General features: G+C 36.6%; 1 protein-coding gene across 1 annotated transcript in view; it reads left to right on the forward strand.

Annotated features, from left to right (window-relative positions):
* The window catches only part of PRKCA (protein kinase C alpha), a 438,280-nt gene that overhangs the window by 325,359 nt on the left and 98,459 nt on the right, over nucleotides 1-14,462 (forward strand). The window contains exons 4-5 of the mRNA XM_027873394.1: nucleotides 1,211-1,322; nucleotides 3,838-3,966. Of these exons, the coding sequence (XP_027729195.1) occupies nucleotides 1,211-1,322; nucleotides 3,838-3,966 (241 nt within the window). The remainder of the gene's footprint in view (nucleotides 1-1,210; nucleotides 1,323-3,837; nucleotides 3,967-14,462) is intronic.

Consider the following 14,462-nt stretch of genomic DNA (forward strand, 5'->3'; position numbering starts at 1 on the left):
GTGAAATTTAACATTTCCTCCATGTATGAATGTAGGTAAAAAACATTGTTCTGAGAAGAGATCCATAGGTTTCATCACACTCTGAAAAGGTGGAGCATGATACTCACAAAAACAAAAAATTTAAGAATTGGCTTACAGGGTGAAGAAGGGGGTGGGGTGAGAGGCTTGAGGAAAGAAGAAAAATGTTTGTGACAGGAATATGATAAAGACTCAGTTGAGGGGAGGAGGGAGTAAATGGATTTCCTTGTGCCATTGCAGGCCCAATTGAGACGAAATAATACAAATATGTTATGGATCCACTCAGCATATTATGAGACTTTCTCCAGTACCATTTAGAAGCATGTGATTGGGAGCAGAGGAGTCAAATTGTGGAACTGTGTCACATATCCTCACCCATAGTTGACAAAGGTCTTTGATTTCATTTTCTTTTGATTTTTAAAAAATGGTGTGATCTTTAATATTCAGTTAACATGCCCATTCAAGGCTTGTTGTGGTTTTGACTCTTCATCATCTCTCACCTCAAGCATCCAATCAGTTGCCTAGTCTTCTTAAGACTGCCCCCACAGCGTCTTCTATGCCCTTCTCACATTTCAGATCTTCTCATAGGTCACTACCCTTTTGTAACCCTTTCTCACCTCTCTGCTAGATTATTACAATATCTTCCTAATTGGTCTTTTTGCCTTAAATCTCTGTCCTCTTCCATTGATGATGCACACGTAATGTCAAAGTGATAACTCTAAAGCACACATCTGAGCATGCCACTCTTTTTAAAAAATCTTTGTTGGTGGAGAGAGTTTCTGTTAAATCACAGTTTCAGACCAAACAAACAAATGCATGAATTAATGACTAAATAAATGCCATTTTGGATGAGTGACAGGATGGTAAGGCAGACTGTGGACTGTGTATGCAATATTATATTCATTTGCTTGAATAGGTCAATTGTTATGGATAGACACAATGGAGTAAGCACATAAAGAAAGAGAGGAATAAAATAGAGTAGCTTAATAAATAGCACAATGAAATCAGAAAAATGGAGCTTGCCACAATATTATTCTGCAGGAGAAAAAGAAAGTATTTATTTGATAAATACTTTAGCAGATCATGGTTCTGCTGTGAAGGTAGAAGATGGTTCACTTGATTATGTTTAACAGAGAAAAAAATATAATGACTTCATTAAATTGGATGGTACCTGTGTTTCTTCTCTCATTAGGACCCCAGAAGTAAGCACAAGTTTAAAATCCACACATATGGAAGCCCTACATTTTGTGATCACTGTGGCTCTCTGCTCTATGGACTTCTACATCAAGGGATGAAATGTGACAGTAAGTTTTCCTTTCATATCAAAGGGGTCTATTAGATAATGAAGTCACAAAATAATGAACTGTTCCTATTTCAAGAGGAATTACTTCACTTGCAGGTTGCAAAAGGTCCCCTAGGAGTATTGAGTGATGAAGACCATATTTATTAAGTAATTAGGATGTGGAGTGGGGCAGCTAGGTGGTACGGTGGATAGAGCACTGGGCCTGGAATCAGAAAAACTCATCTTCATGAGTTTAAATATGACCTCACACTTAGTTGTATGACCCTGGGCAAGTCATTTAACACTGTTTGCCTCAGTTCCTCATCTGTAAAATGAGCTGGAGAAGAAAATGGCAAACTGCTCTAATATCTTTGCCAAGAAAACCCCAAATGGGATCACAGAGTTGGACATGACTGAAACAACCCAACAACAACAATAGAATGTGCAGTGGACAATACTAGTCAATAAGGGATTTTAAAAAAGAAAATGGGGGCTTACTGTGTTTTGATACCAAACTTAGTGTGGACACCTGATAGGCTTTTACCCACTGCTGCTCAGAACTCCTGAGCTGAAGTGATCTCTCAGTTTCAGCCTCCCCCATAGTAGGGATAACAAGTGGGTACTTTTTATTTATATATTTATTCCTGCCTTTTTATGTTTTTCTACTGGCTCAAACCACTTGGAACATGCTAGAAACAATTAGTAAATGCACAAAGTGAAAAATATATACTCTATTGAGATACAGATGCTGATACGTGTTCTCTGAGGTAAGGAGGATCCTTTGCATTTTACTTATAAGGCTGAGCTTTTTCCCTGTGTGTTTAAAGTTCAACTTTTTTATGTGACACCATTAATATAGAGAGTGAGCTCAGTCATAAACCAAACTGAAAAGGGCAGAATCTCTGGTGCTTTGAATTTCAGGCATTAAATTAATTCATTAATTATGAGCCAAACATACTCCCTTTTTTATATATGAAGATGGTGCTCTTTAATTTTTTGAGCCAAATAACAGAACTTGGTCAGATGGCTTGATATGTTCTTTTTTAAGTAAATCAAAATCATCTGTGACCTCAGGAATATGGGTAGTCCTTCTACCAACATACATCCCAGTCCCTTTGTGTCTTTGTAGATAGGTGCATTAGTTGCTAAGCCTCTGCCAAAAAAATCCATCCCCTAGCGGTAAACTTTCTAAATATGAATCTCTCAAAGATTAGCTTAACTAGTCATCAGATGATGGTCAATCATCAAATCTATACTGAACGATTTTTCCAACTTTGTACAGCCTACCAGAGATTATAATTTGGTGGTGCCACTCTTTAAAACTTAGTGTCTCCTCCAAAACTTGATGAGTTTTTTGAGTAAACCTCATAGAAGAGTCTTAAAGTTGGCTGCTCATATGAGAGTAAACTTTTCATTATGTGTATAACCAGACATTTTATAACTTTAGATTCCACATTTCTTTTCAATTGAATTCTCCAAATAGTTATTATATGCTTTCAGATACCATGCTGGTATTAGGATTGCAAAGATGAAAAATGGAATAGTCTTTGTCCTCAAGGAACTTACAGTCTGTGAGGAAGAAAACTGCATGCACAAACACAAAGATATAAGATACAAGGTGGAATGTAATAGGGGCAAATTGGAGTCTCAGAAGAAAAGAAAAAGTATGCTTAAAAAATTCAAGGAGGATGAAATCATTTTCACCTAGGATATATTTTGGAAATTTTCATAGTGATGGTACCCCCTGATCCCCTTGAAGGAAAAGAAAGGATTTAATCTGGTGAAGATGGGAGTAGGAGTGTGTTATAGTTAAATGTAGTAGCTTGTACAAATGCACAGAGGAGGGAAAGTACATGATTATATAAAATTAGATAACAGTAGTTCTTTTTAGCTGGAACATAAAAGGTACATTACCTGTTGGAGAATAATATGAAATAAGACTGGGAAAGTAAGTTTGAACTAGATTGTGGGGGACCTGAAATGCCAAATTAAGAATTTTTCATTGATAGAATTAGGGTGGAATTCCTTAGCAGTGAATAGTTTCCTTTTAAATAATTTGAATATCATTTACATAGAGCCACGTATATTATTAATCTTCCCATACTCTTTATTCTGCCACCCAAGTTAGTTTTGCACTCCTAACAGCTGTCACTGTTGACAGTCCATAAAGTATTTTCCAATTGGAAATTAAGATTATTTAGAAAGATAATATGTCATAAAAGTTTAGGTCATAAAACTGATATATCATCTCCCATGAGTTCCAATCATTAACTCTCCCCAGGATCCCTAGCAGTAAATTTTGTAAACTCCAAAAATATATTGGACACATATTATAAGACTGTTATCACACAGATGATTCCAGGAGCTATAAAAGATTCCTGCTAAGAGTTTTTTATGTGAACAAAGACATTATAGCAAATTTGCAAGGTGGAAGAAAACTAATTTGTCACTTCTATTCAGAAGTGAGAACACAGTGAATATGGTAATGTTGCTCCTTATGTATGGTTTCTTTGCTTGTTTTTTTTTTAAATTTACAGCTTGTGATATGAATGTTCACAAACAATGTGTAATAAATGTTCCAAGCCTCTGTGGAATGGACCATACAGAAAAAAGAGGACGAATTTACCTGAAAGCGGAAGTCACAGCTGAAAAACTACATGTCACAGGTAAGACACAGTTTCATAGCAGAATTGGCTATAACTTCCTTGTGATCAGCCCATTTGTCTTATTTCCAGTTTTGTTTATGAATTAATATGTTTTCCAAAAGGGATATTGGACATATTGTGTTCATTAATTTAATGTTTCAAAGAGACGGTGACTGTTAATAATATTTGTGGAATTGAATTGAATTGAATTCACTCAAATCAAGAAAGATTTCCCCCATGCTTGGAATGCACTCAATCCTCATCTCTACCTCTGGGAATCCTTAGCTCCCTTTAGGGCTCAACTCAGTTGCCACCTCCTACGTAACACCTTTCCTGATACTCCCATTTGTTAGTGTCCTCTCTCCTCCTCTAAAATTACTTTACATTTACTTTCTACATATTTTGTAATTGTTTTCTTACTTGTTCCCCCAATAGACTGTAGTTAATTCCTTGAAGGCAAGGACTGGGATTTTTTTTTTTTTGGTCTTTGTATTCCCATGTCATGTAGTAGGTTCCTAACAGACGCTTGCTGATTTGAATTGAAAAAAGGAGAAACTATGTGAGCCAATTGCTAAAGTGCATCCAGAGAAAACTTTTCTGAGGAAAACCTCCATGTTCTGAAGGCTATGCATTCAAAATTTCAATTTAGTAAACTCACCTCAGGATATTCAGAAAATACACATACATACATACCTACACAACTACATATTTATGTGTGTGTGTGTCTATACACACACACATAGGTATGTAGATATGTATATATACATATGTACGTAGGTATGTATGTATGTGTAGTCTCTAACAAATGCTATTATCTTATGCGATTTCCCACTAACTAGTTAAATGACTGGGAACGTCACCTCACCACGTCTTAACTTTCTCTGCTAAAAAATGAGAGGTTTGAACCAAAGGAAGAATAAGATTCCTTTCAGGTCTGAAATCCTATGGGACTGTGATATGCTAATAGTAATATATAATCATAATCATAACAACAACATCAACAAAGCAGACCTATTTTTTCATTGGTATAAGTAGCTCCTGATAGGAACCTGCAATCTTGTCTGAGAGAGTTGTCTGAGGCACCAAGAGGCTAAGAGATTTGACCATGGTCACATAGCCAGTATATGTCAGAGGTGGCTCTTAAACCCAGGGCTTCCTGACTACAATTCCACCACTGGCTTTTACTCCTTACTGTCTTTACATAGATTTGTTTTCCTGTCCATTGATAGCAGATCTCTTTTATGTTTTGGACAGCTTTATTTTTCTCAACAGTTGTCTCATTTGAGCTTTTGACTCTGTTCCCAAAGAGAGTTTGATTCTGTGGAGAGCTAAAGACATTGTTTTCATGAAATACACTCTATGCTCTAGGCATATGTCCATTGAACAGTGTACTTTGGTTAATAGCTTCTTTAATATTTTAACATCTCAGAGGACCTGCAAGTGCACTGATATGTGTGTGCGTGTGTGTGTGTGTGTGTGTGTGTGTGTGTGTGTGTGTGTGTTTCCTTCGCTCTCAGCCCTCTCTCCATCTGAGTAGATTGTTTTAGGAGTTACTGGGACTTAAAACCTTCACCCTCTGGCACTCAGCCTTCTGATAATTTACCTATCTGAACTTGCTTAGGCCTGGCCTCAGACAACCCTAAGCCTATCCTCAAAGCCTGTCTACCTACATGGACCTCCTTAGCTTGCTCTCTGCTAGCAGAGTCTTCAGAAACACAGGGTCGCATCCACATCATTATGAAGCATTGAAAGGCATATTTACTCAACATTGCTTCCCAGCTCTGTTCCCTCAGCCGTGGCTTGAGGACAGGAAGAAATTGGGTACATCTTCATGGTGAAGCCTTACTGGGAAAGAAACAACTCCCTCAGCACTTGAAAGTGGTTCATAATGTACTCACCAAGAAAGTTGGAAGGATTAAAAGAAGTTTTAATTACAGAGCTTCAGATAAGGTAGCTCATGTTGGCCTTAGCACAGAGACCCTGAATCTGATTTTCTGACCCTTGTGCTGGTTTCCCTTCCTACCTCTCTTAGTCACAGCTTTAAGTGACGTTCCTAGACTCCAGTTTGTACTTTAGCAACTTAGATCTTTTCAAAAGCAAATTTTGGGATAGTCACACCATTGGAGAAACAATTATCTCTTCAGGGAGCAAAGTGTAAGTGAAACTAGGAATGCCAAAACTCAAGATGAACATCGAGTGAAATAATTTATCTGACTTTTTCAAGTGGGCAGCATCCATGGAAACCTAAATAAAGGTCTTCTGGGTTCCAAATGTGTTCTTTAGAGACAGGTGAATAGTTCATGAGGGCAGCTAGGTGGTGCAGTAGATAAAGCACCAGCCCTGGAATGGCCTGAGTTTAAAATCCAGCCTCAGACACTGATTAGCTCTGTGACCCTAGGTAAGGCACTTAACCTTGTTTGCCTCAATTTCCTCGTCTATAAAATGAGCTGGAGAAGGAAATGGCAAACCACTCTAGCATCTTTGCCAAGGAAACCCCAAATGGGGCCATGTCTGAAGACTCAGACGTGACTGAAACGACTCAACAACGACAACAACAAAAAAGTTCATGTGAGTGGATCTCTCATTTCTTCTTTCTACGTAAGAATATCTAACACTACTTTTTTCTGGAATAACTTCTATCAAGATGAGAACTAATAATGCTGGGGCAACATAATCTGTAACTTTAGGTTTTCCATGCTCTGAGGGAATCATCAAGTTCACCTTCTTTTGGAATGAGCTACAGCTGATATGCAGTGGACAGTCCTTAAAACTTTCTCTCAGGTTATTGCTATTCAAAAAAAGTACACTTTCTTTTCATGGGAACTGCTTTCTTTATACCTTCCCTCACACTGCCCCAGGCCACTATCCTTAGGGCACCCTTGCCATGATTTCTCTCTGGAAGGATCATCTTCTCAGTTGCAGCCCTTGTGGAGGTGAGTGCAAACCTTATGGAGTTGAGCCCCAAAATGGTTGGGAGTGAAGTGGGATGCGAGATGGTGACAGTGCAAAGGTCAAGCCAACTGTGGGTACAATTGTGCTAGGAAAGGGGGTAGCACAAAGTTTTTCTAAGGGCTACCCCCATCCTAGCACAACTGTACCCATAGTTGGTTTTTACCTGTATCCACAGATGGGCTTGACCATTGTACTGTCATTGTCTCACATTCTACTTCCCTCCCTCAAATTTTTGTCCCATGTGAAAATATTCCTAGTTGCAGCTCTGACTGCTCCTTTTTCTCAAAACTTTTTGCTTTGTGACCTCCACATTAGCTGAGAGAACCATTGGTCTCCCTGACCTTGTAGACAAACAAATCACCTTATACAGAGAAGCATGAGTTAAATTATTGTGAGCTTCCTGAGACCTAGGGCCTGCCCAGACCTAACAAACTATTTCTGACTGCTCATGCTGTTATCCCTTCTTCTTCTCTCCAAATCCTGAAGTGTAAAACACTTCAGAATACATTATCTGCTACTTTATCAGAGTCAATTTGCTGTACCCTGGGATCAGCCCTGATTGAGGAAAACAAATATAAGTGGAAGAGCAATAGGAAAAGTCCATGATAATGGGACTAAGGTCCTGCAGTAGTGAATGCCAGTTGGCTACACATTTTTGTTAATTGTCTTGGCATCAAAAAGCTTTGGGTTATTGTTGGCATGGTTACAAATATCACAGGTGGACTGTCAGGATATAATTCCATGGTTCATGTGGTATCCGACAGACAGACATAGGAAAAGAATGTTGAGGTAAATGAAGTATTTAGTTCATCTCTTTTTGGTTATGTTTCTGAATGTGGGGTGAAGTGGGTGGGAGAAGTGCACTCACTGGACTTTGTACTCATTTACACTCATCATAAAAACAGCAACCTTATGGTGCTATCTGAATTTTCTAATCTTGTCTATGACTGCCAAGGGCCCTGACAGTTTCTCAGAACCATATCAAAGTGAACAGATGGATCAGGACTGAATATATAACTGAGAGAAATTAAGAAGCATATTTCAAAGATCAAAATCCATATTGAATGTACTAATGTTATCTATGGTGGAAGCTCATTTATGACCTAGTAGTCATCCTAAAGGGATTTAGTTTTCATTCATTAGGTTGCTCACACACTTTTAAAACAGGAAAGGAAGCTAGCATTATTTTAGGACAACCACTAGAGTTTGTACTAGGAAGAATATCTACCACAGTCCCCCCTCCCTGCCCCCAGCCATGCACTGACCTAGCTTTTCCTAAGGCCCTATGCCATTCAGGTTAGGATAGATTTTCTTTAAAAGACATTGAAACTGCCCAAGACTCTTGATTGGTTCAGGGAAGTAAGACTTAGCCTATTGAAATAAATTCCTGGTTGTCTGAGAATGAAAGCCAACACAGGGAGGGGTCAGGAGGGCTTCTCCTTGAGGCTTCCGACAGGAAGAGGAACCCCAGGACAAGACTAGGAAACATTGTTCAACTGAATCAGCTGTTACCTCAATAAATATTCTTGTCCTGTTCTGAATGCGCTTCTTCTGCTCTCATTAAGTATACCCCCTTTGATTAACTGTTAGATTATGAGTATCTATATTTTGGATATCAGACTGTTTTTTCCCCAGTTGACCACTTCCCTTCTCATCCTAGTCACATTAATTCTATTCATGCAGAAAGTTTTCAGGTTCATGAATTAACATTATCTATTTTATTGTTTATAATCACTTCTATTCCTTTTTTTGGTTAAGAATTCATCCCTTGTCCATAGCTATGAAATTATATGATTGGCTTATCTTTTCTTTGTGTGTGTACATAGTAAAGATCTTTAATTTTCAAGTCAAATGCCTATTTGTAATTTTATTGTGAAATGTGGTTTAGAATTTTGGTCCAAACCTAATTTTTCCAGACTACTTTTCAGTTTTCCCATCTATTTTTACCATATAGGGAGTTCTTTTCCAGGTAATTTATGTTAGAGGCTTACGAAAGGATCCCTGTGGGTGACATATTTAATTAGTTTTAAAATGGAATGTTAAGGGCAGCTAGGTGGTGCAGTGGATAGAGCACTGGCCCTGGAGTCAGGAGGACCTGACTTCAAATCTGATCTCAGATCCTTGACACTTACTGTGTGACCCTGGGCGAGTCACTTAACCCCATTGCCTAACCCCCCCCAAAAAATAAAAATAAAATATAATGATATCTATGTTTTATTGTATTTTTTATATATTTTAAAATATTTCCCAATTGTATTTTAATCTGTTTAGGGCCATGTGTTTGGCACCTCTGGTCTATCTATGTCTTTTCTTCCTGCAGATGAATTCATTTATTATTTTGTCTAGCTCTGGGAAATGTCCCTTTAGTAGTTTGACTGGTATTGATTGGAGCTAAATCTGTAAGTTAACTTTGATAGTATTATCATTTTTATTTTATTAATATCCACAACCATGAACGATGAGCATCCATCTAATTATTTAAGTTGTTCTTTATTTCTTTAAGGAGCATTTTATTCTTTTATCTTTACAAGTGTTTTGGCAAATTAACTCCAAGCTATTTTATGAATTTTGTAGTTATCTTGAATGTGATTTTCCTTCCTATTATTGCCTCTTAGTTTTGTTATTACTATGCAGAAATGCTGTTAATTTTTGTGGGTTTACTTTACATCCTGCAACTTGACTGAAACTATTCGTTATCTCAATTTCTTCTCTGATTCTCTATTTTCTAATTAAACCACCATGTTATCAGCAAAGAGCAATAGTTTTATCTTCTCCTTGCCTATCTTTATGTCTTTAATTTCTTTCTGGGCTTAATGCAATTTCTAGCATTTCTAGAACTATTTCAAATAATACTGGGGAAGTAAGAATCCTTGTGACATTTCTTTATTTGTTAGGAAAGCTTTTAGTGTTCCCCCAATGTATATAATGCTAGCTTGTGGTTCTAGATAGATACTTCTTATCATTTAAAAAAATCTTTCCATACTTATATTTTATAGTATATTTTAACATAAATGAGTATTGTATTTTGTCAGACTTGTTCTTTATCTGTTGCTATAAACGTGATTTTAGATGTTTTTGTTTTTATATGATTTATCGTATTAATTATTTTCTTAATGTTGAGCCATCCTTGCATTTCTGGTGTAAATCCAACTTGATAACAGTGAATGATTTTTTTGGATAAATTACTATAATTTTCACCAGGATTTTATTTTAACACTTTAAATGGCCATGTATTAACATTAGTCTATAATTCTCTTTCTTTGCATTATTCTTCCCTAGTTTAAGTATTAAGATTATATTTGTACTTGTACTTTTTTCTGAAATTAGATTATATGGATGAGTAATCTGCAGCTTTTTTTTGAAGTTTTGAAATTCTATTTCATTTTTTTGCTACCTACTTCAAGGGTGGTTGTGAGGAATTCACTCTATAAACCATAAAGATCTATGTAAGTGTGAGCCATTGTTACTATTACTATTACTATAATTACATAGTACTAAGCTTGGTTTTATCACTCTGGTTTGGCTCCTTCCCATATTATGCATGTTCTGAGGATTGTTTGTAGGACAAGTAATTGGAGCTTTAAGCCAAGTTCAACAATTAAGTAAGCACTAGTTTGAAGTCAGAAGACTCGAGTCTGAATCACTTATTAGCTCCCTTGTTACAGCCAAGTAACTTCACCTCTCTGGGCATCAGGATCCCCATCTATATAATAATAATAATAATAATAATAACAAGAAGAAGAAGAAGAAATAAACAAATATTATTATTATTCAGTTGTTTCAGTCATGTCCAACACTTCATGACTCCATTTGGGATTTTCTTGGTAAAGATACTGGAGTGGTTTGCCATTTTCTTCTCCAGCTTATTTTATAGATGAGGAAACTAAGGCAAACAGAGTTAATTGACTTGCCCAGCTACTGAGTGTCTGAGGCTCCCTTTGAACTCAAGAAAATGAGTCTTTCTGATTCTGGGTGAAGCACACTAGCTGCTGTACCACCCAGCTGCCCCTAACAATAATAATAGCTAACATTTATAAGGTGTTTACTATATGACAGCACTGGGTTAAGTGCTTTACAATTATTATCTCATTTGATTCTCACAATAACCCTTGGACATAGGTATTATTATTATTCTCATTTTGTAGAGGAAACTGAGGCAGACAGAGGTTAAGTGAAAATGAAGATGTTAGACTACATGAGTGCTCAAGTCCCTTGAATGCCTGCTATATGCAAGAAACTGTGTTAATATTAAAGATAATTGATTTATATGAAAATATATTATTATTCTTTTCTTTATATTCTTCTATAATTAAACAACATGTTATACCTAAGGATCTTAGCAATAAGATAATAATCATAATCATAACAGCTAGCATTTGTTAAAGTTTGAAAAGTGGTTTTGTGGTATCAGGTAAATTTTTTTCTTCTATGTTTAAGTCAGTATAGACACACTGTGACATTGTGGTTAGAGAACTGGCCTTGAAGGCAGAAAAGTGTGGGTTCAAATCCCTGTTTTTGACACATACTGGATATATGACTGGCCAAATCACTTAATTTATCTTGGCACTTCAGACAGTTCTCTAAGACTGTAAGTTGCAGAGCCCTGCATTGGTAGAGGGAGTTTCCCCAAGTGAGCGTTCCCTCTACTAATGAAATCCCAAATCCAGTCCCTCTCCCTACTCAGGGAAATAATTGCGGGATTTCATGGGGTGGGCATTCTGTAAGAGTGCTATGTTTTGCCTGGCCCATGTAAGGAGGAGCAGGAAGAGAAGAAAAGCAGGCAAACCACAGGTACAGTCATTTGCTCGGCCAAGGATAAACAGGAGGTAAAATCTGAAAAATAAAATGGGGTCACTACTGCTGTAAACAAACCATGGCAGAAGCAGAAATGAACAAATGAATTAGGTGAGAAGAATACAATGTTCTGATAGTAGAGTTTTTAAGTTGTTCACTTTTTTGCCAATGGTGCCATCTTTTAATTGGGTTGAACTCTAGACTATACATCTCCTTATCTCCCCCGTAAGTCTGAGTAGTTACATTTTACTTGGGGCTTGGATAATTATTGGTTGGGCATATGGTCAGAATTAGAGTATAACTACTTGAGTTCCACATGAAACCATTTAAAGCTATGAATGACAATAATTGTCAAAAGAAAAATAGAGAAATTTAAGCTTCTGGCTGGAATTTTGGATGCCTTTGGGAGTGTCAGCTCAATCCCAGTCTACTTCCCAAGAGTTGTTTGTGTTGTATCAGTTCATCAAGTCACTTCCTTGATTGTTTGGAGTATTATGCAAGGGACTTTACAATGGAAGGCATTTTGTATGATATAATAATCAGCATATATCCCATAGAGGTCAAAGACAGAAAGGTCATATATATACACATACATATACACACACATATATGTATATATATATAAATGTGCATATATATGTATATCTGTATATATAAAAATGTGTGTGTATATATGTGTGTGTGTGTATACATGAAAATATTTTAATAGCAGTTTTATGGTAACAAAGAACTGAAAAAAAAGAGATGTCCATCAGTTAGGCAACAAAGCAACTAAACAAATTGTGTTACATAAATGCAATGGAATGCTTCTGTACCATAAGCCACAACATATGTACAAAATTCAGAGAACTGGAAAACTTTTATCAATGACCAAGGGTAAAACAATAGTACATACAATAACAATGGGAATGGAAAAAACAGCAACAAACCTTCAATGTTATATAATTATAATGACTAAACTTGACCATGGAGGAGAGTTGAGAAAATTAAGCTCTCTCTCTTCATTGCAGGATTTGGAGACTGTGGGTGTGGAATATTGGATGTAAAGTCAGACATGGTTTGTGGGTTTGTTAGTTATACTAAGCTTTTTTTCTCTTTTTTGATATTTTTATTACAAAAAAAATAGCTCAGTAGGTATGGGGGAATTGATGTATTTTGACACGAGTGTGATAATAAAAAAGGCATCAATAAAAAACAAGATAATTTTTAAAAAGAATGTGATAACCAGTTGAAGCTGCCAACAGGAAGAATTGGACTTAGATACTCATTTATAGGGAAAGAAGTTATTTGGAGATAATTTGCTAAAATAGAATCTTGTTGATATGATTGGTGCTGAGATCAGATACACATGATGTGTCTGTTCTAATCCATTTGTTTGAGAAACATTTCTGCCATGGAGGCCAAATAGCACTCAATTTGGAGTCAGAGAACATGGATTCTAATTCTGGGTCATCAACTTTATCCCTGGGAGATCTCATCAAGTGGCTTCTCTCTCAGCCATACTTTCTTTGTTTTTAAAATGAGGGGATTGGAGTAGAAAATCTTTAAGCCCCTTCTAGCTATAAATTGTGTGATTCTTCAGCTTTGCATATCCAGCACAGGAATTTTATTTTTAACACCATTTTCTTTTTAGTTAAAAAATTCTTCAGCTTAAATAATTAGTTCTACTACATTAAGAGGATTCTTATTCTCAGATAATTTTTATTTGCTACTTCCCCAGGTGTTTCTGCATCCTAGGGAAAAACTCCCAATCTTAGTGAAAAGGACAGAAAATAAGTAGTTATTCTGCTTCTCAAAACTGATTTTTTTTTTTTGGTGGCTCTGGACTTATATGCAGACTTGAAATTTGGCTTTGTAAATAGTAATTATCTTGCTTCTAAATCTAGTTCATTCACTTGAGTTGTTGACCTTTTCTACAGAGAATGATAAATCTGACCGAATAGGACTACTTGTAATAATTTATCCTGCCAATGAATGAGTACCTGTGTCTTGCTTTTATATATGATAAGAGTTAACAGCTGCCCAGGGAAGCAAAATGCCTCATGCACTGAGTCACTTGGGAACTTGTCAATATCTCTGTTTTTTGTATGACCTTGGACAAAATTAATGAATAAGCACAAAAGTATTTATTCAGCACTTACTATGTGCCAGACACTGTATGACACTGCAGATATGAAGATAACAAAAGAATAAGTCCCTGTTCTGAAGAAGCTTAAATTCTAAAGGGTAAGAGAACACATGTAGGGTAGAGAAGACCAATGAAGGGAATTTTATTCTGGGGAAGTAGGAGAAGATAAGGGCAGTGTGGAATGGCCAGGGTAGATAGCTGGATTGCGTATAGGACTAGCTATATGATCTATTTTGCACACTCTCAGTCACCCATCAGTGGATTTAGGCATTAGAACAGGAGCTTCAAAGAGAAATGGATTCAGAAAAAAGCCAGTTATGGAGGTCTAGTTCTCAGGTCCATTGTGCAGAGTGCTGGTCCAAGTGGTGAGGAGTGGGTCAGTAAGACCAGGCAAAAGGTGAAATAGCCTGGGTAGAGGTTCGATAGAATATAAAACTAAAACATGATGAAAGACAATAGAGAGGTAAAGAAGGAAGCATGGCTACAAGTTGTAATGAATATAAATGTAGCCTTGGAATCAGAAGACCTGGGTTCAAATCTTGCCTTTGACATTTACTATCTGTATGACCATGGTCAAATCCCTTAACCACCTTAAACCTCAGATCCTCATCTGTAAAGTGTAAAATATATTACACATGTACAC

Source organism: Vombatus ursinus, unplaced genomic scaffold (genome assembly GCF_900497805.2).
Source record: "Vombatus ursinus unplaced genomic scaffold, bare-nosed wombat genome assembly UNPS02014801.1, whole genome shotgun sequence".
NCBI lineage: Eukaryota > Metazoa > Chordata > Mammalia > Diprotodontia > Vombatidae > Vombatus > Vombatus ursinus.